Source organism: Neodiprion virginianus, chromosome 5 (assembly GCF_021901495.1).
Source record: "Neodiprion virginianus isolate iyNeoVirg1 chromosome 5, iyNeoVirg1.1, whole genome shotgun sequence".
Lineage (NCBI taxonomy): Eukaryota > Metazoa > Arthropoda > Insecta > Hymenoptera > Diprionidae > Neodiprion > Neodiprion virginianus.
The window spans coordinates 27,233,157-27,260,371 of record NC_060881.1 but is presented as its reverse complement, the minus strand read 5'-3'; the positions used below and the strand labels follow the sequence as shown (position 1 = coordinate 27,260,371).

Here is a 27,215-nt window from a genome sequence, read left to right as displayed (position 1 = left end):
AGGTCGGAAACTCGCGATTTAATATCCCGCCCACAACCTGGGGATCGTCTACGTGGGGGATAAGAGGCGGGGGCGAATGGTCGTCTTGGTGGGAGTCGGAGGGCCGATATGGCAGTCGGCGGGCAGTCCGCTGTCTGCCTTTCAAAGGCTCGGGCCGGTTATCGATGAGAGTGTATCGTCAGGGCGCAATAAATCGACGACGAGAGTTTCACTGGGTAAATTATTGCGTCAAAAGTTGGACCGCCGCCGTCGTGCCGAGCCCGTAAAATACCACCGATAAAAGTCGCGCGGTGTCCCTTACCGGGGATCAAATATCATTCTGACGTTCGTTAAAGGAAACAGTGTTACAATCGAAGATACCTCTACCAGGATTGAGTTTCGTTCCTGGGAAGGCATGCTCAACAACATCTCCACCGGCGGCTCCATACACGGAATCCCCGGTAAATTCACCACCAGATCAATTCTCTACAATTTTACTCACTGTTCAACCTCTTCTCATCATCCCCTTGTAACACAGTTTCACCTTCCCCCCAATCGTCGTTCTATAAATTCATCTTTGTCTCTTTCTTCTACTTCTACTTCTTCTTATTCCACCCCAAGAGAAAAAAATCTGCAACGGTTTCACTACACCCGGGACCGTTTCACTTGCGATACCTCGAGTCACCTCGACGCTCCTTAGTGTTGGAAATTCTCAAGGACACGAAGAGGATATAAAAACACAAATCCACCGAGCGAAAGAGGAATGAAGTACAGACGGAGGAACCTCGAAACGTTGTGACATTTGATTCCGCAAGCCGGAAAGGCTTGGGTGCACGATTAAAAGACTAATGTATTCACATGTGTCTGGAGTATCGAGATTTCGCACCATGCCGATCAAACCCGATATGGTTTTACCTATGTATATACATGTTTGATATGGCAAACCACCGTTGAAGAAAAGTGTATTCCGGTAAAAGTTTCGCCGAATCAATTTCGTTGATGAAATAAGAGAAACGTATTAGAACATGGAGAGTATAGTATCTACTGTATACTGAATACTGTCGTCAAATCTTCGATGATCTTGAAATTAAGATGTAGGATAAAGTGTGTCGTCGTTTATTATGTACACACTCGCACCTTGCGCGACATGAAAAATATTCCGTGCGTTCAAATCACCGACGAATATCGTACAAGTATGTATCATTATCGGTTCAATGCCAAAGCGAAGTTCACTCGTGAGTCCCTACCTTGGTTGTAGGGAAAGAAGAACAATTTGAACCGTCAAAAGAATAAAGGTCCGTCAAACTGATCAGTGAAAACGGCGCTACGGTTTTGATTGATCAGCGATAAAGATAAGAACAGTTTTGAAACAATCTTTGGGGTGACTTTAATATTGGCATCACGTTTTTGCTCTACTTATCCGATGCTCAAATTCCATACTCAGCAAGAGTATCGAGAAACAGAAAATACAAGAAAAATTCAAATGCGACAGATTTCAGCAATGCGGTAGCGAACGCACGTGGCGTGTTTTTGCACGGTTCCTTCTAATTCCCTCCACGGGGCCACGAGCTCGCGGGTCTGATAAGCGTAATTAACTTAACTCACTCAGATTAAATTAGCCGAGAAGTTAAGGAACCAGTAGAGTTGCTCGACCTCGAGCCAGACACACCTCACAATCAGCCGTCGGTTCGGTCTCCGTCGGATGTGGCCGACAGTTAACTTCGCCCGAACTACTCGCGGTTTCGACGTTACTTTTTCTCACTTTTAACCCAACCATCGATCTTCTCAACCTTTTCGCACGGTTTACTTTTTGCGAGAAACGTACTAAACCGCGTGTGACAATAAATCCGGGAATTGACTGCAACGTTATTAAAACATATCATCATCGACGGAGGTGCGACGACGAATCAATGGTGCGTCGAATGTTCGATCCAGCGGAAACACCGCGCGACATTTGACCCGGGAGGAACAGTTCTTGCCGCGATAGTATAGAAATGGTGTAAAAACTGAAAAGTAGTAGCGAGTCATGTGTTCGTAAAACACGGAGGTACACGAGAGGAAGCGCGTCGATGAAAGGCATCGGCGTGTCGGTGTCTAATTAGTATTCTTAGACGCTACTTAAACAAGTCTACTGTGAGTTAAAGTTTGGTTAGAGTCCTTTTATTTGATTTAAAACTTCTTCACTTCGGGTATTATGTATACCCCGTATACACACGTATCGTATACCATACGCTCAAGATCACACACCAGACGACACTTAGCCGTCGTTGCCCCGCTGCTGAGGGTGCTGCACTCCTATGTGCATTTATGCCCATTGCCTACACCACCTCGGCTACTTGCTGCTACCATGCGACACTCCTTTACCTCGAAGTGGAAGAATTATGTGCCCGGCGTAACGCGGTGCAGACGATGAGGTTGTAGGTTCAAGTGCCAACTCGACACTTCCACCATATAACAATTGTACGCTGCGAGATTTCACGGTGATGTTTTCACCCCTTTTGGCACGTCAGTGTGCATCGTTCTGCAAGACGGTTTCGGATTAAGGTACCGCTGCGGTAATGACCTACGGGTTTAAAAGGCGCGCCGAACATCCGGCGGTATAATAAAGAAGGTTTGCCCGCCAATAAAATTGGTATAAAACCATCAGAGATGACCGTAAAAATAAAACAGGAATAAAGAGGCGAGTTGTAAACTCGGTTCTCATTGATACCGTCCCTATACACCCGTGGTTTAGTGAGTCGATACACCCTCCGAGGTGGTCCGTGTCCCTATCTACGATATATCACAAACTTTAGAGACCGGCCGCGCTTTTAGCGTAACACCGGTAGCCGGGCGTGGAGTACGTTAGAAAATCATAAGCTGAAATGGAAACGACTCACGTGGTGAAGACGGAGTGCCGCAGATACTTACATGATCGTTTTCGTGTCCGAGTATTACGTAGGCATGTAAGAATCTATTTCTGCTGGTTTGCAAACGTACCCCATATGCTCTTGCTGTACTAACTAGTTCATTGCGTAATAAGCATACTTATGGTGCGACGGTAGGCAGGTTCAAGAGTCGCGGTTGTGGTGGTCGTGCCTGTGAGCGAGCCACACACTCCGAGACGACTAGTCGAGTGTCGGGGGTACGTGGGGATGGACAAATGTGTGGTGGTATTTGTTCGCCTAGAAGCAGAGGCCGGTGACGATTCTAACACCTCGATGCTAAGTGACCAACCGGCGTTCGTGCGTCTCCTCCCCGTCGTCGGGTGTACCTCTGGGTGCGCGAACGACTCGCTCCTTAGCCGCTTGGACTGCACGTAGGAGCTACTGCTCCTATACAAATTTAAACTGCACCAGGACCGAACGAACGGGTGGCGGCAGCAACGGTAAGGAGAATGAGAAGAGCAAAAAGGAGGAGGAAAACATCGAGAACAAACCGTGCGACGGAGGAACGGTGGATGAAAAGGATAAGCAAAAACTGCGCGTAAAACCAAACATGCATTGCAGTGAGGTGGAGTAGAGGAAGAGGTGGAGGAGGAGGAGGAGGAGGAGGAGAAAATACGGAACGGAGTGTAAAATCACCGGTGAATGTAACGCTGGATAAGGAGAAAAGGAGCCGGTGCGCCATTATGGCAACTTTGTGACCTGGAGTCCTTCTTTTCACCCTCCGTAGGAATAAGAGATCTCCCGCACCTTAGCAAGCAAGAATCGAACCAATTTTGGGGGTGAATTTAAGTGACTTCAGCTTCGACGGGTTGCGATCAACTATGCTCGGATCAGACGCGTTCACCATTGACGGTGTGTGCAGCAATGGTCTCGCTCTCCTATAAGTGTCTCAATGTTCCTAATCACACCTACCAGTATACTTTCCATGCGCGAGTGTCCGTTGTCTTTTTCTCTCACTTCGTTCTAACGGAGACGTCCAGTGGACGATACACTGAACGACCCCGACCCGGTGCTTCATGATTTCAGGAAACTCGGGGTCGATCGGTCAAGGTGACGACAAACCGGCGAAGCAGAAACGGCATCGGACGAGGTTCACACCGGCGCAGCTCAACGAGCTGGAGAGGTGTTTCAGCAAAACGCATTACCCCGACATATTCATGCGGGAAGAAATCGCAATGAGAATCGGACTGACGGAAAGTCGCGTTCAAGTAAGTCCCATTAAAAGTACTAATATTGCTACTTCCTCGTCGTCTTCTTTTTTTTCTTCTTCTACAATGTAGGTTGTTCCATCCCATCACCGTTACAATTACCCGAGGCTGAAGCTAGCAGCCAGAACTAGCAGCCAAACGTTCCAATAATCATTTGAACAAGGTGGTGAAGTGCGAAAATAAAAATTTTGTGAAACACCTTGAACCCCCAATACTTTTATAGAATCATGAGGGTAAAATTGAATTGCATTTCTTCTATTCTCAAAGAGTTTAACTCGTTTGGCTGCCAACTCTTTCTGCTAGCTTCAACTTCATTTACAATTCCACTACCCTAAACGCTAACGTTATAATCAGCTAATCAGCCGGTAAATGCTGCTCAGTCGGTTAAATTCCTGCAGGCCGGCGTGCAGCTATGTGTATAAGGAGTTTACGGGAGTTGTTTGAGAATCAATTGTGAGGCCTAATGCGGCTTTTTGGATTAAACTGATGCGGCGAAACTTGCGAGTTGCTAAGCCCTCCGACGAATGCTCTACGGGGGTTGAATTTTCCCGACCGCCATACTGCACGCTGCGTCGCGATTTCGTCCACCCAAGCATTACATCATCTTCAAAAAGGGAAAAGCATGCGCAAAAACAAGTTGATGGTGTCGTATATTCGTGTGCGAAGAGAATTAGCAGACGCAAATCTAAACACAACCATTCATCTTTCTCCCATTCTATTCATCCCCGTCTGGGTAAACCTGTTCCACGCATCAATGACAATTTCACGTTTAATATCCGTGCTTCAGGATGTTCGGAAAATTTATCCAGAACGCGTTAAACGCGATTATCCGTTCAGTTTGATTACGATCCTGACGATTGATCGAGTTGCAAACGATTAACTTGTGCGGGCATTTCATTTACGGAGACAATTTAATGACCAACCCGAGACTGCTTTTTTTTACTCTTTTTCCTTTTTTTTTTTTTGTTCGAGGCGTCGTTTTTTCATCGAAAGGAACCGTTCAGTGAAAGGGCGGAAAATCGCGGGGGGTACGTAAAAAGTGGACCTCCGTTTTTTGAGCCGCCCGGCACGTCGGGAAAAACGCCGGACTAATAGAATATCATGAAAATTTTATCTCCTGCTCGAACCGTCAGTCAACCAACGTGTGCCGTCTGCATATAAAATGAGGGTGGAAGCGCGCGCTGCGCGAAATTCACTCACTTATATAGCACGGAAACTGACAGACTCGTGCGAAAGTGTGAGGTGATATTTTTATACGAAACCCTTAATCGGCAAGACTTCCTCAATTATTACACAAATTTTTCTTCTTACTACTAATATCGTAAATTAGGTGGGTACGTTGATAATGCTTTTCACCGTTTTGAATTAATAACACGTGTTTAACGTCTGTTCGTCTAACTAATTAACAAATTAAGATACACACTCGAAAACGTAACGAACAAATTAGAATTGCAGTTGTAATCGGAAAATTTAATATTACCCGCAATTATAAAGACTCCATAAATTGAACACATTTTCAACCGGTGGTTTCAAGATGTTTCTGTAGTCATTTTTGTTATAAATAACGCTAAATGGTTTCTGATGATATTAATTCTGATAAAGTTTTAATGCTTGCGAGAGAATATCGTGAAAATTTTATTGTATTCCTGAATTGGCTGGTAGGACTTGCCGTGTAAGGCGTTTTATGAGTTTGCGGTATCTCGGTTGGTAGGAAAAGGCTCGTGAGAGTCAATCCAAAGACTAAAACTTTTCGAAGGCAGGAAAAAAAAATAAAATAAAATCCGATCGATAATTATACATGGTTAATAAAATTGAAAAATATAGTAACAGTCCTAAAATAACTTGTTCGAGATCCTATATCGATGAAGAAAAGCGTTCGCGATTGATTCTTGGTCGCTGTAACGAAAAATTTTGAAGTTTCATTCAGAAGACAGAACAATTTTCATTTCTCTACTCAACCGCTGCAGATCTTGAGATATTTCAATCGTTATTCCAGAATTCCTCACTGGTATTAACTATATATGACGAGTAATTAGAGGAAATATCTAGCCGTTCATTTTTTTAAGAACATTAATTCAGATTGTCCCTTGTAGAAAACGACAATGTATTGTAAAGTTAAAAAGGAAAGTCATTAATTTCTTTACCCTTCGTGATTAAATATCAGCTCGTTTCTTCATTTATCCAAATTGCTCAACACTTTCATTAAAGAAAACAATAATCAACGATTAATATTAGCACGCTAAAACATTTTTAAACATTTTTTTATCAACGTGAAAATGAATAATTCGCTGATCCAGCTAAAGTTTAGTATCGATATAAAGACAGCAGAGATTATCGCTCCGATAGCAAAGATTTTTCACGGGCTACTCAAACTTGCAAAATTCTATCTGTTGCAACAAATATCGTATCCGTCTCTGTATCGCCACTGAAATACGTTGCTAGAGTAGGATTATTTTTTATTTTTTTCCTTGATCACTTAAACATAGTTTAATAATAAAAAAATACACACAGCCTGCGATATTCCGAAGAAGAAAAGAAAGAAAATCATAATCTCCGAAATGGCAGGAATGAAAATACGTCAAGACGTTTCAACAAGCCCTCCTAAATATATATATATATATATATAAACCATGTATTATCATCTCATTCCCTCCGTCTTCTGGCACTCAACTTATAGGCAGACAGAGCAAGGAACAAAATGAAAGTCGTCCTCGGAGTAACGCGGCGGCAGTTCGGTGAATTCAAATCGTCGAAATGTAATTGAAAGAGAATTTCCATCGAGTTCTACGCGCATATATATACATGCGGAATTCACCCCCTATATACACCTACACCCATACAGACTAACCATGTTCGCAGACGTAAGCGTGGCCATGGTATCTCTCTCTCTCTCTGAAGGTACTTGTATAGGTATACATGTACGTGGGAAGGCAGGGTAGGGTAGGCAGGCCGTCGTTTTCCACAGTTTCCAAGGGAACGTGTACCTGAAGCACGCCGAGGGTTGAGCGGCCAATCGGTAGACGCGAAAGGCGCCGGCGCCGGGCGTCGCGACGATATCGAGCGCCGCTATCAAAGGCTACTTCTTCGCTCTCCATGGCCAGGTCGTAAATATCCTCCGCCGAGGGGGCGTAAGCTTATATTTTTTTTTTTATTTCTCATTTTTTTATTTTATTTTTTTTTTTTTGTTTTTTTTTTTGTTATATTTTGTTTTTCTTTTTTTTTTTTAAACAAAAACACAGGCAACAACATTATTCCCCTTTTTTACAAATTTCAATCGGTCCAACGTGGGCTGGAGATGTGACATTTTGTCGAAAAATTTTTGCCAGACGGTAAAACGGAGACAGGAAACCGAAGCAAACGCGTTTGGAAAATATAGGGACAAAAAACATTGAAAAAATAAAAAAAGAAATGGAGGAAACTGTTCCATTTAAAAAAAAAAAAAATCGAGACAAGTGTAAAACAATGTATTGGCATATTAGACTAAAAAAATATTCTCTTCCTCCGGATACATCTCGTTGTACGGGATTCGCGTATTGACTCGTCGGAAATTTGCCCGATTGTGAAAATCGAGTTCAATTGCAGAGTTTTCACGCGAATGGCTGAATTCACGGTAGAAGATTCTTCATCGTATTGTCAGTATATTTACTCGTCGCTCGCGGTCACTGGTTCCGAGTAAAATATAAGAAAAAAAAAAAAACCAACGAGACTTGAAAAATTCAACAGAAAATTTCACGACTTCGATCGCGTCAGCAATGTGTACGAGTATACAAAAGCTCCGGCTCTGTACACAGAAAATGCATTATCGGCTAACTTGCGCGTGATCAATAATTCACAGACTAGAAATAACCGTCCGGCTTGAAATCCGAGAAGAGGAAATAACGAATGATTAAATAAAAATGAGGAGCCTGGTGGATGTACAAAACAACGGGGGTAAAAACACGGAGGTGACGATTTGAAAAAAAAAAAAAAAAAAAAAATAGAAATAAAAAGGTATACCTACATACATATATAGTACATATAACCGATCGCACTGCCCTGAAAATATATCATACGTGTATTATACATACATATATATATATAATACGCGGGAAATTTGAATCGCTGAGATATAATTGCGTTTGAATACGTGTAAAATATCAACGCACCGATGGAATTCGATGGCGAATATCGAGTCTAGATTTCGCGATATTTTAATTGCGATTGGAGAAACGCGCTTTCAGGAACCGAGTGCTAATCAACCGCGGTGCGGTCTTTTTGCCGAAGCGACGATAACCGATTTAATTCCAACTTTAATTGCTAAGTAAGGGTCGATTAAACCCTGCCCTCAATTTTCGCGGCTGTGCAACGCCGTTTTAAACTGCACGTGACGTTACGTTATACGCACAAGTACCTTACAAGTATACGCGAATAAAATTTTGTGTCGGCAGCGAGCCGTTGGATAGCCATTCGCGTTTCTAGCCCTGTACAATAAGCTCGGCGGAACGACGCCAGTTAACATTTGGTTAAGTTAACTACCGGTTAAGTTAACTGCGCCAGGTAACCGTTGGACGGGTCTCTTTCGTAGACGGGGGTTGGCACGCCGAGGATACCGGTCTACGTCCCTTCGATTACACCCGAGCACCACTCTACGCCAATTTCATTAGGATCGGATTAGGAAAGTATTGAACCGATCTTAAAGTCGAGAGAAACTAAATTTCAAACTTCTGTACTGTAGACATTGTGCTCGAGTGTAAATGAATTTTTAAAATGGAAATTATACCTTTCGAATTTATCCTCGAGTTATATCAATCTCAGCCCATAAGCGAAAAAATAAATTCAAACTCTTGTCTTCGCCAGTTTTTTTTTTTTTTTTTTTTTGATTCCGGAGAAACTGTGAAAACTGAAAACGTGGACCGATGACCCTGAAAGCCTGATCAGTTTACGGACGAAATTAAAAAAAAACGTGTTGACGGAGGGTAAAAGAATGTTCAAATTTTTTCGTACCTTTGTATGTTAAATTTGAGCCTTTTGTTTTTCTAATGATTTAAAATAAATTTGAAACACCGTTCGGGAAATAAAAAAATCTAAAAGCGAGTTGATTTTCCACGTCTAACAGCCGAAAGTCAATTGAAAATACTAATACCTAACAAGGGATAAATAATTGATTACCAAAAAAAAAAAAACCTAAAAAAATTAAAAAATCGAATCTTTCCTCCACTTTGCCAAAACTTCGAAACTTGAATTCACTCTCTCTCTCTCTCTAAAGACGAAAGAAGTTAGAAATTCTGACAAGTGTTTTCGGCAGAATTTTCCACTTACAAGATTAAAAAAAAAAAATAAAAAATGAAAAAAAAAAAAAAAAGATTCACAAAATCTCGGCTCGGTTCTGCGAAATTTCAACATTATAAACGCAGCAATACGTATGATCAGGAATGATTTAGAGTATATAGGTAAAGAGAAGGAGACTCGATCTCTCACCGAGTCATATACGTCACTTGTCCATTCCCCCGGGATTCGGCAATGACACCATTCACCCGTATCCCTTGGGATTCTTTTGAAAGCAATACTTTGTAGATGGAGTCAGTCAGACTCGTGGTGACTTCTGGGCCGAATTCCCAGCGCATATGCGACTCTCCTCGTGATCCGTATACATGCCCACTCGATCTTCCCTCTCTGAGAAAATTTATACACCGTGATTACTTTCGTTCGTCCACCGCGAGACGCGAGTGTTGTACATATGTACATAGATACGTAAAGTAATGTTCGTTAATGCCTTGGGCTTTCGTCTAACTTGTTTTCGATCCGAAGCAAAAATGCGAGTTAGATTCTATATACGAATCATGTAACAACGACCGGCGACGCAGCCGACGCGAAAGATTGGGAATCATTGTCACATAATTCGTATATGTATAGAATCCAACTCGCATTTTCTTTCTGACCGCGAACGAGTTAGACGAAAATCCTAAGGCAATAATCAACATTACTGTATACAAGGGAAAATCATTACGCGACACCTGTTCTAGAATAAAAAAAAAAATCAGAACAAGAGAACGTAAACGTGGACAATGATTCCAGCAATCCTTCTTTGTTTTTTAAAATTATTTTTCTTTCTTCCATCTATTTCCAATTAAATACCCTTTCGTGAAAAAAATCGGGCATTGTTTTTCCCATGTTCGTTTTCGACTTGTTTTATATATACGCACATACATAAGGCGTATGAGATTGCGGAGGCTCGCAGTTTTGAGAGAGGGTGAATTTTAATGCGGTATAAATATACATAGGGCACGATATTGGCCCTTACATGTCGTCGGCCGAAACTATACGCGCCACCTACGTCGCGAGGATTCCTGAGGGGTGGGGGGATGAAAGGGGGTCCGGGGGCACAGGGATGTTGGCTCAATGGACAAACTGTGTTGCCACAGCATCCCGGGAGAATTGGATCATCCGGAGCCCATTCCACCGTATCATATCAAACCCCCCCCTCCCCTCAACCCTCGATTCTTTCGCGGAGCCTCGTCATTTTATAAATCCCGACGTATTAATGGGCTCGAGGTTTGGAAATAAGGCGACGGGACCGGCGATAAACACCGGAATTCGAAAACGAAGGCACTCTTTTTAGACCTCTGAACGTCAACACGGTACAAGAAGAAGACGAAAGGAGATAAAGGATTGAGAAAACTATCGACGAACGAGGATGGAACAATTTTTTCTACATAGATATTTTATATTCGTTACCGGGATTCTCCGATACGACTTTTTCTGTTTTTTTTTTTCACAGTAGAGAAATTGCAACAATTTTTGCCCAGAAAATATTTCATTGGATCGTAGAAGTGTAACGAAACTGAAAAAAAAAAAAAAAAAAATTGCATACCGAATGCAACGCTTAATACACCATTGATCGTTTAATTTGTACACAATGAATGGAAACCGAGGTTTTCAAAGATCCGATGTGGATGAGGTTTAATAACGTTTCCATTAACGTAACGAAACGCTGATGAAAACAATTAGTATCTTGGAATTTAAAAGAAACTCACAAAGTGTTGTGTTTTCAAAATATGATCACGATACGGTTAACTCAATTTCGAACAATTGTACAGTTGCTAAATAATAGGGAATCTTGTAAGCACGCATCGTTACAATTGCGTTACCGCGACAGTGTTAATTCAGACCTGGTTTCGACGTTCCGAATGTCCCATGAAAGGACACACTTGCAAACGGTCCAGAAACCATTCAACCAATTCCCATGATCAAGGGATAGTTCACCTCCTTATTCCCAAGAGACGCTACATCCGTTATATATCCCGTTGTGCATGGCTATTGCAAGCATCGTTTTCCGCTGTTTATACATATCCGCGGTGAGGTTAATTCCATGCAGCGTGAAATTTCGGTTTAACCGGTAGTTACGACTAATTTCACGACGCGCGGAGTGTGAGCACTAAGTCGGAGATATTGCCAACGTAAAATAATGATAAAACGTAAAGGGATCAAGTTTAACCGGCAGGCGAGTAATGCGGGAACGCGTGTATATATACATGTTACAGCTGGCGCGTCCTTAAAACGCTCACTGCATGCGTACCGACAACGAGACAATAATTTCTCTATCGTTTTATAATCATCGCAGTGATACCAACGATTTTCGGCTGCTCCGAGATATGGAAAGAGGTATATCTTGAAATTTGTATACTGTGATAAAAATGAAATCATCACTGAACCGGAATTTTCTAAATACATTCTACATCCGTACTGATTAAATTGTAATCTCGTGTTATCGCAGTCCAAAATGTCTACCATTTCGTAAGAAAAAATTTGATCAATGTAGTTTTTACTCCTTCGCATATACAGGACCGAAAATGTCGAATAGAATGTGTATTTTCTATTTTTACACTTCTTCTGGTTCTATCTTCAAATGTATCTCATATTCGTAAAGATCGGTCTTTTTCACGCTGAAACAAATGTCAGACTTTTTTGGACGAGATAAAGTCCCGAAAATTCAATGATTAACGTGTTTCTTGTAAACGCTGAGATCTGAAAATTGGCGGATTTTCGTATTTTTGTCTACACTACCACTATAACATATCCAAATGACAGCCATATCGAAAAGTATGCACTAAAAATCTGTCCGAAAGTTGACGGATCTACTCGTATATTCCCGTCTTCTTTCTTTTTTCGTGCTTATTATTGTTCTTGTTCATTTTCGTTGTGAAATCCGTGAAAAAACGTAACGTGATGATAGGGATGAAAAAATTTGGCACGAAAATAGCGGTGTCTGAAAATAGAAAGAAGACAGTAGCTGTTCTACGGTTCTAGGATAAATTTAATTTGGACAGCTATTTATCCTCCCTTATCTTAGGAGGTCCTGGAGGGTATAGGATGGTTCTAGAGAGAGTTTCGCGAAACCCCGAGAGTCCCCGAGGGTGGTCTGGGTAATGCGCCTCGGCCGGTACCTCACCACCTCCTCTTCTCCCCCCCTCTTCGAAGATCTCCCGTCTGCCATCATCAATCAGACCGCGAGAGTCGGTTCGCGTCGCCTGATTCGCACCCTTTGCTTTGTTCACTTTGCCGCATACCCTCTGAACGTGCATCGAAAAGCAGCAATAATCGTATATGGGAAACAAAAAAAAAAAGAATTGAAAACCGTGCTTTCCGACAATAAAGTCATAAGATTTCAAAGACTGGACGCAAATTCACATTCGTTGGACAGAGATTAGATAATCTTTTCGAAAGAAATCAAAGGACTTTTGTCAACTATTTCAACAGATATTGTCAGAATCAATGGGGTCGAGAGTGCCTTCATTCGTGCGCTGTAAAGTACCGATACACTCCAACCCTCGAATGTGGTATAACATGTGGATTCTGCAAAATTGAAGAGTCGCTTCACAATCAGCTCACGATTGAATTGCCTACTATGACGATCCATTGTTTCGCAGTGGGATTCCTAAGTAATCAATTTCAAACTCGGTGAATAATTCAAAGATCAAGATACCACGAAATCGGAGTTTCCTGGGTGAAACACTCGATGTGGCCTCTTTGCCTCGTTTCCAATTTGACTAAAAACAATAATCCATGATAATACCTAATCGTGCTGTGCCTGTGATAATTTTTCGTCATGGTCCCTCCCGCGGATCTGGTCCGGCAAAAGGTCCCATTCCAAAACCAGATTTCGATCCCGTACAGCGGACTTTCCGTATCCCGCACCAACACAAGTATATTATAGGGTCGTATATCTCCCGAGGGTGCCGAGCTCCAGATCCTCCCGCTTGCGTTGATGGCTCGATCAATTTATATCAACGCCCGCTGAACCTCCTTTACGAGTCCCTCCCCCCCATTTGCCTCTCTCCCGTTTCTCCCTTCTCGGCATGGGCCGCCAGCCTCGATCCTCCCCAACGTTCGAGGTAACCGTCTAAACTTATCCTACTCGAATCCGTTAAGCGATTGCTTGGAAAGCTCGCGTGTCCTCCGCGACCGATCGAAAAATGACTTGGAAGATAAAAAAAAAAAAAACGAGAGATTAAACAGTTTCGTCCGAGGTCCCGAAAACTATGGGGCCGTGATTTTTTGTCCAGGTGTACCGCTTGCGGAGGCCAATTCACCTTTCCAAGTGCGGCTGGCGGACGCAGCTGTCCGACCGACGCGTGCGTCGGCCTAATCGGTGGATGATTGATCAATTTTTAAAAAGCAATATTCCTAATTGACTCAATATACGCGTATCACAGACTCGATTCGGACCCGAGGGAAGACCGGGATCCGCTGGGTTCTACCCTTCTCGGGCATATTGTTAGTCATCGAAAGGTGCGCGCCTCTATCTACGCCCGAATCGATACACACCCGGTTATACCTATAGACAGTGTTACTGGAGTCCTCGGAAAGCTCACCTGGGTCGCCCCAAAGTTGTCGATCACGGTCAACCTCGACTAACCGATGGTCAATATCATTGACGGCCATTGATTAGCCGTGATGAAAAAGAACCGTCCTTCGGGTACACGCCGCTGGAATGGCAACAAATACCCGGTTGCTTTCGTTCCACGCAGCCGATGTTTGGATTCGAAGAGTGGAACGCGATCAGGTGACTCCGCATTCGAGTATATAGGGTAAAGATGAGCTGGGAGTAAAAACCGGCAAGAAGCTTCTCGATCAATTGAGCCACGCCACCGCCTTCCGCTCTTTTCCATTAGGTTGTTCACGAGGCGGATAACCTCGGGGTTGTAGGCACACAAAACGCGTTGGCTTTTAGTCGGTGTTCGCGCGTGAAATCAGTGCAACCGCACCCACCCTGCTCTGCGGTAGAGGTGGCGGCCAGAGAGAGAGAGAGAGACGGGAGGCGGATCGGGCGAGTGAGAGAAAGAAGGAACCCCAGGGCGCCTAGCTGCTGGGGTGCGGGATCGCGCCTCACGCATCCTAATACGCAAGGCTAACCGCTCGGTCGTTCCCAGTCGACCCCTGACCCCCGCCCGCCGCAATATCACTTCCTAAAAGTCAGCAGGTTCGCATGAAGGGGTGAGAAAAAGAGAAAGAAGAAAAAACAACTCGTAATGAATCTCTGCGTACGCTGGACTGGAAAGGTTGAATTCGATTGAAATTGGTTGAATTGGACAACTCTCGAACGCGGTTAGTGAGACTGGCTGAACGAAATCGCTCGGCATCGAGCTTGCTCCAAAAATTTTATCCCACTAACTCGCGGTGATGGTTAGAGTTGGAGGAATTTGTACTCTCTAGCTTTTCTACTACCAAACAAAAGTTTCGGAATAGTTATTTTTTTTTTTTCATTAGATGTATTCGATCCAGCACACTTTTAGACATATCTCTAGGATAAAGATACAAGTGTAGAATGAACGTAATAAGCTCTTCCTCGATCAGAGTGACTTCACTTGTTAGTACAACTTACCTAATATACTCGTAAAGTTATTTAATACCGACCATTATTCAAGATTCCGACTACGAATGTCAATATTGAGTACAGAATCCATCCCTAGCCTGTTTCGAACCCCATTACAGAGTCAGTTCCGAACGGCACAGTATTTCTGATGTCACGAACAAACATCAGAGGCTGTATCGAGCATTACAACAAAAGTTGCCGACTCACCAAGAAGGCTAAATTTCACAAATTGAATGAGAATGAGTAACACCCTCGGTAAAATTTCAGTAAGTACAGCGTCAACTTCCGCGAAGATGGTCGTTCACGCAACGGATGGTGTAAAGAACAGCGTAGGTATATACGAGCCAGGGATGTAGACGGCGGAAGTGAACGGTTCAACGGGATACACCGTCGGTTCCCATATATCCAATTAGCCGTGGGTAATCCTATCGCAACCCCCGCAAACATATACCAACCTTAGCCGGTGGTAATGCCGTGCTGCGGTACTAATTTACGACTTTACATACGAGCGAAACTGTCCATTCCTGCAGTAGCGGAACTGCCTCCGAAGTAACTCGCCGCCCTGCGGAATCCACCCTTTTCGCTCTTCTCATGTCTGATCGCACCACTCGCGGTAAGTTGACGTCTGGTACGCCAGGTCCATACCCGGTCAGCCACGGTCTCGTTCAGACCAATGGTGCCGCCGATATGGGGATGGGGTTCTCGGAGAACGCAGACCGGCTTTGCATGCGATATCAATAAATCAAGTCCGCCGGCTTTTAGGGGTCGAGGGTGGTTCGGGGGTGGCTGAAATCAACCGCGTCCTCGCCACCGCCGCACACCCGATACATCATCTATTATTTACAACCGCATATTACATCCGCTAGTGTATACCTACATATCGGTACTTGTACCTATATAACGTGAAAAGGATTATTACGGTGCAATGCCACCGTACGGGGGAAGAGACGTCATTTTATGCAAAGTTTCTTGTATCTTCGTTTCGATTTCGAGAGAAAAAGTTCTGAACGCAAACGCACGATACTGAACCACGCGTCGCAATTCCCGTTTTCTTCGTTCTCTTCCGCAATTATTCTCTTATGCAATTATTGCAACTACTGATCAGAGAATCGCTTAATCTAAAACGCTTGTACATAAGGACTCTCAACTATTGGGCGGTTTCCCGGTACAACGCATGTTCATCAGGTCTCAAACTACTTTTGAACAACAGTTTATGAATTACCCACTCATTCCACCTTCATTGCGATCTTCGAATAATTATCTACCTGAAGTTGTGATCGAACTTGAATAGCCGGTATTACCGAGTTTTGGTTATACAGTGACCGAACAGGTCAGTCGATGTGTAACCTCAAGTTCGCCATTTCCTTCTCCCAAAATACAGGCTACCAAGTTTCATTAACCCGCAATAACTTGTTGTTATAATTGAGTATCAGCTAAAACTTGAATCTACTATCAAGCTTGATAGATCAAAGTCTCAGATATGAGCAAAATGTAAATCAAAACTTTCGAATTGATACCGAACACCGACTGACAATGATAATAAAAAAAGTGAAAACCTACTATTTAACGGTGTTTTCAGGTATGGTTTCAAAACCGTCGGGCGAAATGGAAGAAGCGAAAGAAAACAACGAACGTCTTCAGGTCACCGGGATCGTTGCTGCCATCCCACGGACTGCCGCCATTCGGAGCGATGAGCTCTGCTGCCGAGCTCTGCGGGGCCGCTGGGATGTTCCACGCACCTACGGATCGATGGGGAATGGGCCCGGGTCAGTAAAAACACAAAATACCAACTCACAAGATCAAAATCACTAACCGATGGCCGCATCTCCGATTTTGAGACAGTTAATATGTCAGACAAGTCGGTTACGTTGGCAATGCATAATCAGCCCGCAGCGCCACCGCCGGCGGACCGCGAAACTAGCTCAATCTTTGTAAACATAACCCGTGACGATCGAGTTTTTTTATTATTGGATTAAATTCCCCGGTCATTGGTCACGTTGTGTTGACAAAGATTGAGCCTGCTTCGCATCCGATCCGGGTTAATTTTTCACGGCCAACGTAACCGATTGTCCAAAAAACCTGGCCGTATCAGACGTCACTGCGGACAACTGTGTGTATAAAAATTTGTGAGAAATCAAAGATATTGACAAAAAAAAAAACAGGCTGCAAATAAATCAAAAGCGTAATAAATACTAGTAATAATTAAAGGAAGAAGGGGAATCGCCCCGCCTATAAGGCCAATGGCAATAACTACAACGATCACTGATTTCCCGCAGGACTCGGGCAGCTGGGTCAAAGCGGGATGGGGATGGGCGGTTTCGGCCAAAGTCTGGGTCAGCTAGGGCAGCAAGGCGGCGGAGGTCTGGGCACGTCGCTTGGCCTGGGTAACTCTGGTCTCCCAATAAGCAGTCCGTCGCAAACGGTATACCAGGCTAGCTACGGTCTAAACTCCCTCGGTAGGTATACCCACCTTAATTTTAATCACACGTATCAGGTATTTGCGTAAGAAACTTACGCCATGTTCGCAGAAATTTTGTACAACCCTGAATCTTTCTGCACCATTTCCTCGCTTCTTTGAGCAAAGTTCAATTTTTGTCAAGTTTTTTTTTTTTTTTTTTGCCGTCAATCACTTTTTTTCATCTTACAAGTCAGGTGAAGGTGTTTCGAAAATTCTAATACGGAATCACAGGTTTTGAATTAGCGTTGGATAACCAACGAATTATAAATTGCAAGCGTTTATAATCAGTGGCACACCTAATTGTTGCAAAGGAAGCTAATACCTCATTGGGATGAATAAAATTAAATCATTCGTTTCATTCTCGATCAATTTTAAGTACCGAAAACCGATAACTTTACGCTCATATCTCTGTCTAACAACGTTCGTCATCTCAATTGAATAAAATTGAAACTATAATTGTCCAACAACGTTTTGCGGTGAAAAATTTATCTGCAACGACGTATTTTCTGGAAAAAAAAAATCCATCCATTTCCCAGTTTCATCGTTTTTCCTGTTAATCGTCAACTCTTTCTTTCAATTCTATTTTCTGCATTATTCATCAAACTTTCTACCGTCGTTGATGCTTTGCCTCGGTACATCTATAAGGCCCAAATCTCTCCATCTCGACCCGAGCTAAAGTCGTACAGCGAAGCAAAACGTGAAAATACTAACTGCCGAGTCAAGGGGGCAAGGAGGAAGAGAGTGTGTGAGAGAGAGAGAGAGAGGGGGAGAGAGAGAGAGAAAGAGAGGGAGGGAGGGAGGGAGAGAGATGGCTGCACCGCGGCGTAATGGTAAGCACACAGCCGGAGAGACCTCGCACCTAGGTGCGATCGCCTTGAGGTCTGACTGTGCAAACATACGGACCCAACTTTACGTTTCTGTCTCAAATTCTTGAACTCTCGAATTCTCAAATCACCACTCAAAGATTCTCTCGCACGCTTCATATACTCCACCATATGTACACATCGTATATCCATACATATAGATACATGTATAGATACATACATTGTTTCTTTTTTTTTTTTTTTTTCAAAAATTTTACATAAACGCCGCATATAGGTGTATACATATGTGTATACATATTCGGCGTATGCACGCATTTGCATATACGCCGTATGCAACCAACGCCTCTAACAGAAATCCGAAATTCAAAATGAGTTGGGCAATTGATCCCGGGACTCGTTTCAATCGTTCACTGATGAAAAAAAAAAAAAAAATCGATACAACGTAACGATGGATTCAAGGATGACGACTTGCATGAGAGAATGTTCCTTGAAAGGATCTAAAAAAAATGTACACGTTCATCTAGACATGGTTGGTATACATATTTACCGCGCAATTGCAACGTTGTCATTCTTCGATATTATGTCGTAATGCAAATATCGACTGTAAATCTTTACTTATCGTTCGATTTTACACCTCTATATACAGCCAAAACCAAACAAAAAAAACAAAAAAAAAAAAAAACTACCTTCTCTGGCCCTGGTGAAATCAACATGCATTTCCCAAAAATCCTCGACTCCGTTGGAATAATATATCAAAATTTGTTGATCAATTACATGTGACGAGTGACTTTTCAAAAATACTTTTCTTTCTTTGGTAATGTACACGTATATATCAATTACTGCATGTGCGTGTCATACAAATTAATTGTCAGTATAATTATCATTACTTTCAGAAATCAAACAGAATCTATATTCAGCAAATATTTCAAATTTCCAACAAAAGTTGCGGAATGTAAAATGGCCTGTAAAACATGCTGACATTCGTGTACCTTACATATTGTTATATACATATATATATATATATATATATATATAACCTGTAATAGATACGGTATATAGTACACGTACATCACATGTTCATGAGACAGAGGTTCGTACCAATTACCACTCGTTACCGCCTAGAGAGTGCACAGATGCCTACGAGTATACATATACCGTATGTATAAGTGTTTGAATGATGCACGAACAATTTGACCGTGACAATTAAAAATCCATTCCAATGGTATTGAATGAATTATGATGAACTCGATCGCTTACTGCCTCTCGAATTTTTCCAACCTGCGCGCATGCCTGCTACTTACAATTGGTATATTTTATAAAAAACGATCGAGACGGATTTCAGAGGGTGAATGTCTGTCATAATTGGACCCGTGAAATGATCTCCCCTCAAACAAATCAGGCTACATAATTGTCAATGTTCCTGTCGCTTCAACTTTGACCAATTACGGATTGTCCGGAACGAAACTCCGTCAGAGATCCGCGATCGCGTTCCTGTAAAGATGATCGGGGGTTCTCCTTGGATTCGAAGGATCGTATCTAACCGGAGCTAAGTAACGAAACGGGACCGTCGCGCTACCGAGTCTTAAATCGTTTAATACACCATGTCGCACAGAAGCGAAAGCAAAAGCGGTGCAGATATAAGCAAATAGGCACAAGCATTATACATAAGCGCGTGATGAAGAGGTTAGGAAAGTATAGTCGAGGCTTATAGATATGTGCACACAAGGTGAGGAAGTACGTGTAAGAAGAAGATGGTGGAAAGTGGGAGGGTGAGAGGCGAGAGGATCGGTGCGAGACGTGGCACCCGCCTTTACGCAGCGCTCGGTAACTCGGTGAGCAAACAGTTTTTAGAGCGGGTCTTATTTTTCGTTTTTCAACGATGATTAGCACTCCCTGGACGATGAGACGACCGAGCAAACCGAGGCAACGCGACGAGACGCGGGGAAATATTCCGAGCGCTCGTTCCCGGTTCCTTGCGCCGATTGTATCGACTCTCTACCGATGCAAACAAGACTCTATGAGGTGTGAATTAAGACATTTCAAAGTGCCGAGTATAGGCAGGCGGGCACCACGGTAGTCGGCACTTCGAGTTATTATACATACGAACCGACGTTCGTACGTAAATAAGCATAACGCATGTCGGTCTACCTGCATCTCTGATCCCATACCTATGAAATCTTTCATCCTACTCGCCCCGGTAAGTCATTCCACTTCTGCACTTCACGGGATTCTGCAATGTGTGATGTAACTAGATGCACCATTTTTTTGCATATCCATCAATTGCCTTGATCTGTCGGCTAACTTGTTATCGGTACGAGACAAAATGCGAGTTCGATTCTATACGATTTACGTGACAATGGTTGCATCGCCAGACATTTTCACATAATTCGTATGGAAACGAACTCGCATTTTGTTTCGGACCGAAAACAAGTTAGCCGGAAGGTTAAGGCATTAATGAATGTTACCGTACACTCGAGGAAATGGATTCTGAGATAGCAAACTTTGGCTTTACGCTGGCAATGCAGATTCAACGCATAGCGGCCGGCCGACAGCGACGCTGAAGGCTGAATCTGCATTGTCAACGTAACTGACTTGTCGAAAAAGTTAGTCGTATCGGAATTCATGTCCCCAAGTATACCATTTATGGGCATCTTTTAATTTGACTTTCAATCTCTTCGATTATCTAATTCAAAATTACTAAAATCCGACTTCGAACAAGTTTTGGCACTTGATGGCATACTTCATTGTTTGAAAATTGGGATCTACGTAGATCATCGACGCGCCTCTGGACACGATCTCCGATTATAAGTACCCAATGAATGTGTCCACAACTGGTATCAACGTGACTGAAACAGGGTGGTGACAATTTTGCTCAAGTAAAATTCCCTGATTTTTCCCGAGAAGAAATTCAGAATTCCCTGATATGTTTCCACAAGACTTAAGTAATGTTGGATGGCTTTCGTGACTAACGATATATAAATTTCAATTCAAAAACACGTAGTATTGCTTCGTTTCACACAAATAATTATAAATTGAACAATACCATTGACGAATGATAGCTTAGCTGAATTTATGAAGTATAGTTGAAGTTTGAAAACAATTTATAAAGAGAAATGTACATTTTTCCCTATGATAGAGATACAATTTTGGTGCGTCAGTATTTAGTGCACGAAAGCTGAAAGGTGAGCTGAATTTCAAACGTTGGAGAATGTTTAATAGGCAGATATAGGGGTGAAAAAAAATTGTCAACGTTGAAATTCAAGATTTCCTACAGTACAAAAAATACAGTACCCATGAAGACTCTGACTTGTCAATTTCTAACGCGTCTTATGAACATGTCAGAGACAAAAACTGTACAATATCCGTGGTATACGAAGTTAGCTACACGATTGATTGTCTTTCTCTTAACGTAAAAGAAATCTTCTACGTCCTTTCAAAAGCCAAATTGAAAAAGGTTGGTCAAGAGTAAACAGAGATTGTGTATGAATCCATACGTATTGCAAGAAGAAACTTCTATTGTACGGGTCCCAATAGAATTTCGGAATTCGTTGAAACTATTAAAAGCGCGGACTATTCATTTATAGAATCTCGCCAGAATCCCGCCTGCAGCTCTTTCGGTATTCCTATTCGTTGAAATCGCGATATGTTGAGTCACGGAAGTCAATGAATGACTAATAAAAACCGGGGAAGATGTCTTCACGTGGTTCTGGTTGGGTATAACCGTGGTAGTTCGGTCGGAATGTAAATTTGACATTGCAATTGTGGTATATCAAAAGTCTCTCTCTTCAGGAAGGCCGAGCGTTCCTTGGTTAGCCGTGAGTGCATTTTTTATTTACGAAATTATAGTAATTCCTAGTTATCATCTAGCGACGTCAATATTACATGAAAATAGTCTCACGATGGCTCATTTTACTCTTAATTTTTTTCCGGAATGATAGAAAGTATCTCAGTTGTGCATTTTTTGATCCCTGAAATGCGGGAAACTTGGCAATAGTGACGCGTGTCTAAAAACCACAAATTATTTTGACGATTTTTGGGATGTGAACCCTTCCCGTTCGTTGTATTATTTAATATAGGGTGAAAAAAAGGTGAGTTTGCTCGGTCGGTAAGGGTGGGAGTAGTAAATGACCTCAGGATTACTAACGAACCCCACAACGAATGGAAAAAGAAAATTGTGGTATCTGAAAATTGCAGTTTCAAGTGTTCTTTTTCGTACGTAGCAGCTGGGCTATCGGGCCCGCTTGCTGTATCATGGCCACCGGTTTGCCGCCGGCTACCGCGAGCATCATAAAATCATTTTCACGGGCCCGTTCAACGTCGGTGGGCCCGATCGCCCCCACAAGGTGTTTACGACTGCTGCTGTTGCTGCCGTGGCGCAGAGCCGCATAATCAACCCTTCCCAAACCCCATAAGCGCAACCGTCGCTAGAGACGCTGCGAGTGTGGAGTAGATGTGCAACATCAAAAGCTAACCTAGGCTTCTTGAACACGCGAAGTGGTGTGTTCCTGGATATACGCGTCGTTTTTACACGTTGTTTATACAGGATACGACTTCGCGGAGATCGTCCTGCATGCGGCGTGCGGATGAATCGGTTTTCTTTTCTTTTTCTTTTCTTGGTTTCTTTTTTTCTTTCTCTATCTTAGCTCGTGTCTTCTTTTTACTTTTTAAGAGAAGCTCTAAAAGCTGACCCAGGTAGCGAGTCGGTTTTGTACGATTTTCTTCAGTTCCTTCTGCTTTGCTGTTTTATACTACCGGGTATAATGGTTATTTTGTCCGCTTCAATTCCATCACTGCAGCGGTGATGAAAATTAAGTTTTTATTCCTCGGACACATTTCATATGAAAGTGAGGAGATCGTATGGAAAGCGAATTTTTTGTTTTTCTGGCAAGAATCAGTCTGTAAACCTAAAACCCGAGATTTTATGAGGATGAAGTTCGTAGTGTTGGGGTAACGATGCAATTTCATAGGACAACTGATTCTACCGCAAATTTAAATTTATCTAAAATTCGGTGAGCATAGTAAAACAGAACCATGGTATTATTCGTATTTTGTAAACTCAAAATCTTCAAAGTAATTCGCAAGTTGTAAAGTAGTAATTCAATGTCCAATTTTCCGTTGGGTTGCGAAAATGTATCGAAGTCGAACCAAGAGCGATTTAAAAACCTTTTTTTGGGCATACGATTATTTCAGATATTCTCGGATACGTTAATATTAAGTATGTTTTTATATTTTTCTTTAATTTTGCGTAAAATCTATTTTTCTATTCTCTCGGTGTGTGCATAACAATTTGGCGAATACCGAATTTTCCACCGTATCGTAACAAACCGAATGAAAATGTTCCGATCGATTTAGGGCGAAGCAACGCACGGCCCGAATTCGGTTGTCTTAAGAGGATGCTACAGTCAGTCTTTACCGACTGAGTGAAATTTCACTTACTTTGACAATTGCCTACGATCACGCATCACTAACGCAAAAACCCTACTTATAGCATTATTCTGTGTGCAATGCCGGTCAAAGACGTCCGAAAACTTTTTTGTTTCAAGCTACAATAACGCCAGAAAATGTATTCCTACGATAAGTAGTAATTGAATTACGGTAATACATTTCCTGGCATTATTGTCGCATAAATAAAACTTTCTCTTAGATATTCGCATCCTGCGTTGTACAGTAATATTCATTAATACCTTCCCGTTCCGGCTAGTCAACAAAATGCAACTTCGATTTTGTATACGGAGAACAAATTTGGAACTGGAAAAGTGTCCGCCAAAAGTAGGAAATAGTGGTTCAACAGGTCGTCGCAATGTCGCTCATAGCAATAAGGGAAACAATCCGATTGGCGCTCAGGAATCAAAGAACTTTTGCTGAAGCAACGCCATCTTAATTTTCCTCTACTTTACGGACACTTTCTATACACGGCGATAGTCCTCCTATTTTCTAACCTCTCCCCTCCATAATTCTCTACGAATTACGTGACAATGACTCCCATTATCTCACGTCGTCTTCATCGTTAGTCATTTTCACATAATTCGTATAGAATCTAATTCGCATTTTGTTTCGGACCGAGAAAAAGTTAACCGGAAAGGGAAGGCATTAATGAATATTACTTTACGTAGAACGGCGCTACCGGTTAGCTTCCTCGCGTAAGCGATGCGCAAGCGTAGGTAACAGTCAAAATAAGTGATATCTTACTCTGCCTGTAAAGACTGACTGTACTTTACATACCTGGACAATCACTCGAAACTTGAAAATCAACCGCGCATGCGCGTCTTTTATCGGCTGTTCGTGCAGGCTGGCCATCTCGAGTTTTCAGCTGTCAAATTCCGTTTCGATACGAATTTTCGAGGTTAGAATCTCAAATAATTTAGGCAGCGACTCGGAGATGTTTGGAAAGCATTTGTTATCGGGTCGGAAAGTTGATTCCTCAAAGAGCGATCGTAACTCAACGCTTACGCTCTTTGAAACTTCAAACGTAGAAATTTTGCGTAGATTGGCCGGCCTGCGTCGCATACAAGAATAAGATTTCGCCGACCAATGAGATCGAATTATTCGGCGCATGCGTGGTTGATTTTCAACTGTCAAGAGATTTCCCCGTTACAGGAATCCTCTCAAACGGAACCGGCACCCATCCACTAACCCTCGGATCACTCGCATTGATTACAGGGGGTGTTCACGTCTCGGCGTCTCGAGGTTCCCCACCCGGGAGTTCGTCGGTCGGCGGTGGTCAACCGGGCAGCTTGGGTCCCGGTTTAAACTGCGGTCAGGGTTCCCCGGGGGCAGCTTCCGGCGGTGGAGTATCCTGCGTCGGTACGGACGGAAGCGGCGAGGCAACCGACTGGCGGGGCGCCCATAGCATCGCGGCGTTGCGACGCCGGGCGTCGGACGCCTCCCAGCAGCAGTACAGCCCCCAGCCTCCACCCCCGGGACCCCCTCAGTACACCGGCCACGATCTCGAGTACAGTTCGGTATACTAGGGCGAATTATCCGCCCCCATATCGCCCAACATTTTTTACTCGCTTGCTGCTCTCGTTTACTTCCTCAGATTGTTTTTACCCTCTTCAGTTTCGTTTTTGACTTTGTTTCATAGGATTTTTTTCTATTTTATTGTTACTCTGTTTTTTGTTTGTTTTTCCTTTTTCTCTCTTCATTTTCTTCTATTCCCTCGATTCTCGTGAATTTTTTTTTTTACCTACCGCGCGACAGCCCTGACGATCGTGTTTTGGCTGAGGCACATATGTCGGAAAAATAAAGAAACAGAGTAACACGAGTTTGTAATGAAAATTGAATAATATCGTTGTGTGATTTGTACCTTGTCTGATTATGAATGATACGGTACTTTTATCACCAATGCATGTATGCGTTAATGCGTATACATACTTTTAACGATATTCTTCTCTTCTCTCACTCTCAAGCTTCTTTGTCGTTTCGCGAGGATACGTTGTTCTCGTATGTTTTTTTTATTTTACAATTATGTTCAACGAGGTGCCGTTGAGTTGGTTGTATTTTTTTTTTATTTCGCTAAATCGAACTTGGAAAACAAACAAAGGAAAGAAAATAAAACAAGAAGAATTAAAAGAGAATAGAAACGAAATGGACGTGAATAATGTAATTTAATTATACAGCATATTTAAATGAACTGCAATTTTCCGAAGTTGAGGTATACGATATAATAATAATAATAATAATAATAATAACAATAACGATAACGATAAAAGAAAATCATCACTGCGGGTACGATATTTTATCTATAGTATAACAATATGTAGTGATATGTAGATGTATGATACCTAGTGCAAGAAACGAGGCATTGTAAATAGAGTCAAGAAATATGACGTTATAAAACACACAATATCAATCATATTGTATCAGCTGGTAATTGCATACAACTTGTGGGTATAATTTTCAAGTCAGAAAAAAAAAAAATAGTAAAAAAATCCCGAATCGAGACGAAAAAATGTTTAAGCAAATTTTCAGACATGAGGTCCATAATTGTTGCACGATTTTTCTCGTAAACGGATCTCATTGTTCAATTGGCATAAGAATTTCAATTCGTAATAATTTTACCGATAACACATTCAATTTTCATTATTCGATACCCTACTTATTATCACTTCAACAGACGAGAAAGGAGAAATGTCTGAGAAATTGGTTAACTGTAATTATATACGATTATATTATGTTATAGCGCGTTATGAATTGACGAATAATAAAATGTTTTATCGTTGTCTCGATATATTAAAATACACACACACATATATATATGAGATGGAACTTTTGTAAATAAATTATGTACCTATAACCTACGTCAATCACGTCACGATAATTCCAGGGGTAAGTTGTATCCACTCATGTTAAATTGGTAATCGATACGGACAGCAAAAATGACGATAATAATAATAATAACAATAATAATAATCGTTATTACTATTATTATTGTATGGTATGTAAAATTTCATCTAGCAATTAATTATCACAGGGATAAGATCAAGGATAATTATCTCTACCGTATTATTGTCACATCATAAACATACGTAAAAACCATGGCGGAGTCGTTAACATAATAAAATCGTCAAATAAAGAGCAGCGTATCGACGAACTGTTATTATCGTTATTATTGTTATTACTATTATTATTATTATTGTTATTGTACGTAAATACGTGCGTATATAAGCACGGAAAATAGGTATGTATGTATAACGTATGACGAAGTGCAAGCAGAGTAAAAGACAAGAGTATGCTTTTAAATTGTGATATTTTCGCGGGCACATCTAATGTATTCGGTTTGTCGTTGATTTTTTTTTTTTTTCCTTGTTTCTCCTCACATTTTCTCCTTTCCCTCCCCACCCTTCAATAAAAATCCATGCGTAATGGTATTAAAAACGATGACAGCAAAAACAAAAACAAAAAAAAAAAAAAAAAAACAAACATACTCCACATGTAGGAAAAAAACCCGCGGGCAACGAAATCGCA

The 27,215-nt window shown here is 42.0% G+C and overlaps 1 protein-coding gene across 2 annotated transcripts; it reads left to right on the top strand.

Annotated features, from left to right (window-relative positions):
- Nucleotides 1-27,215, top strand: LOC124304460 (homeobox protein orthopedia-like). Of its 2 annotated transcripts, XM_046762723.1 has the most exons (6): nucleotides 3,267-3,346; nucleotides 3,468-3,758; nucleotides 3,933-4,114; nucleotides 16,546-16,732; nucleotides 17,243-17,422; nucleotides 24,909-27,215. In XM_046762723.1, exons 2-6 carry the CDS (start codon nucleotides 3,728-3,730, stop codon nucleotides 25,217-25,219), a joined length of 891 nt encoding a protein of 296 aa, XP_046618679.1. In that variant the 5' UTR covers nucleotides 3,267-3,346; nucleotides 3,468-3,727; the 3' UTR covers nucleotides 25,220-27,215. The 2 variants fall into 2 exon arrangements, with proteins under 2 accessions (XP_046618678.1, XP_046618679.1); XM_046762722.1 differs by lacking the exons at nucleotides 3,267-3,346; nucleotides 3,468-3,758 and adding an exon at nucleotides 1-440.

What these genes read in the sequence shown, in the direction of transcription:
- LOC124304460 (XM_046762722.1), top strand. Translation starts at nt 395, where the DNA reads ATGCTCAACAACATCTCCACCGGCGGCTCCATACACGGAATCCCCG. An exon ending in TGACGGAAAGTCGCGTTCAA is followed by an intron (nt 4,115 to 16,545) that starts GTAAGTCCCATT and finishes CGGTGTTTTCAG; the next exon opens with GTATGGTTTCAAAACCGTCG. An exon ending in TCGATGGGGAATGGGCCCGG is followed by an intron (nt 16,733 to 17,242) that starts GTCAGTAAAAAC and finishes GATTTCCCGCAG; the next exon opens with GACTCGGGCAGCTGGGTCAA.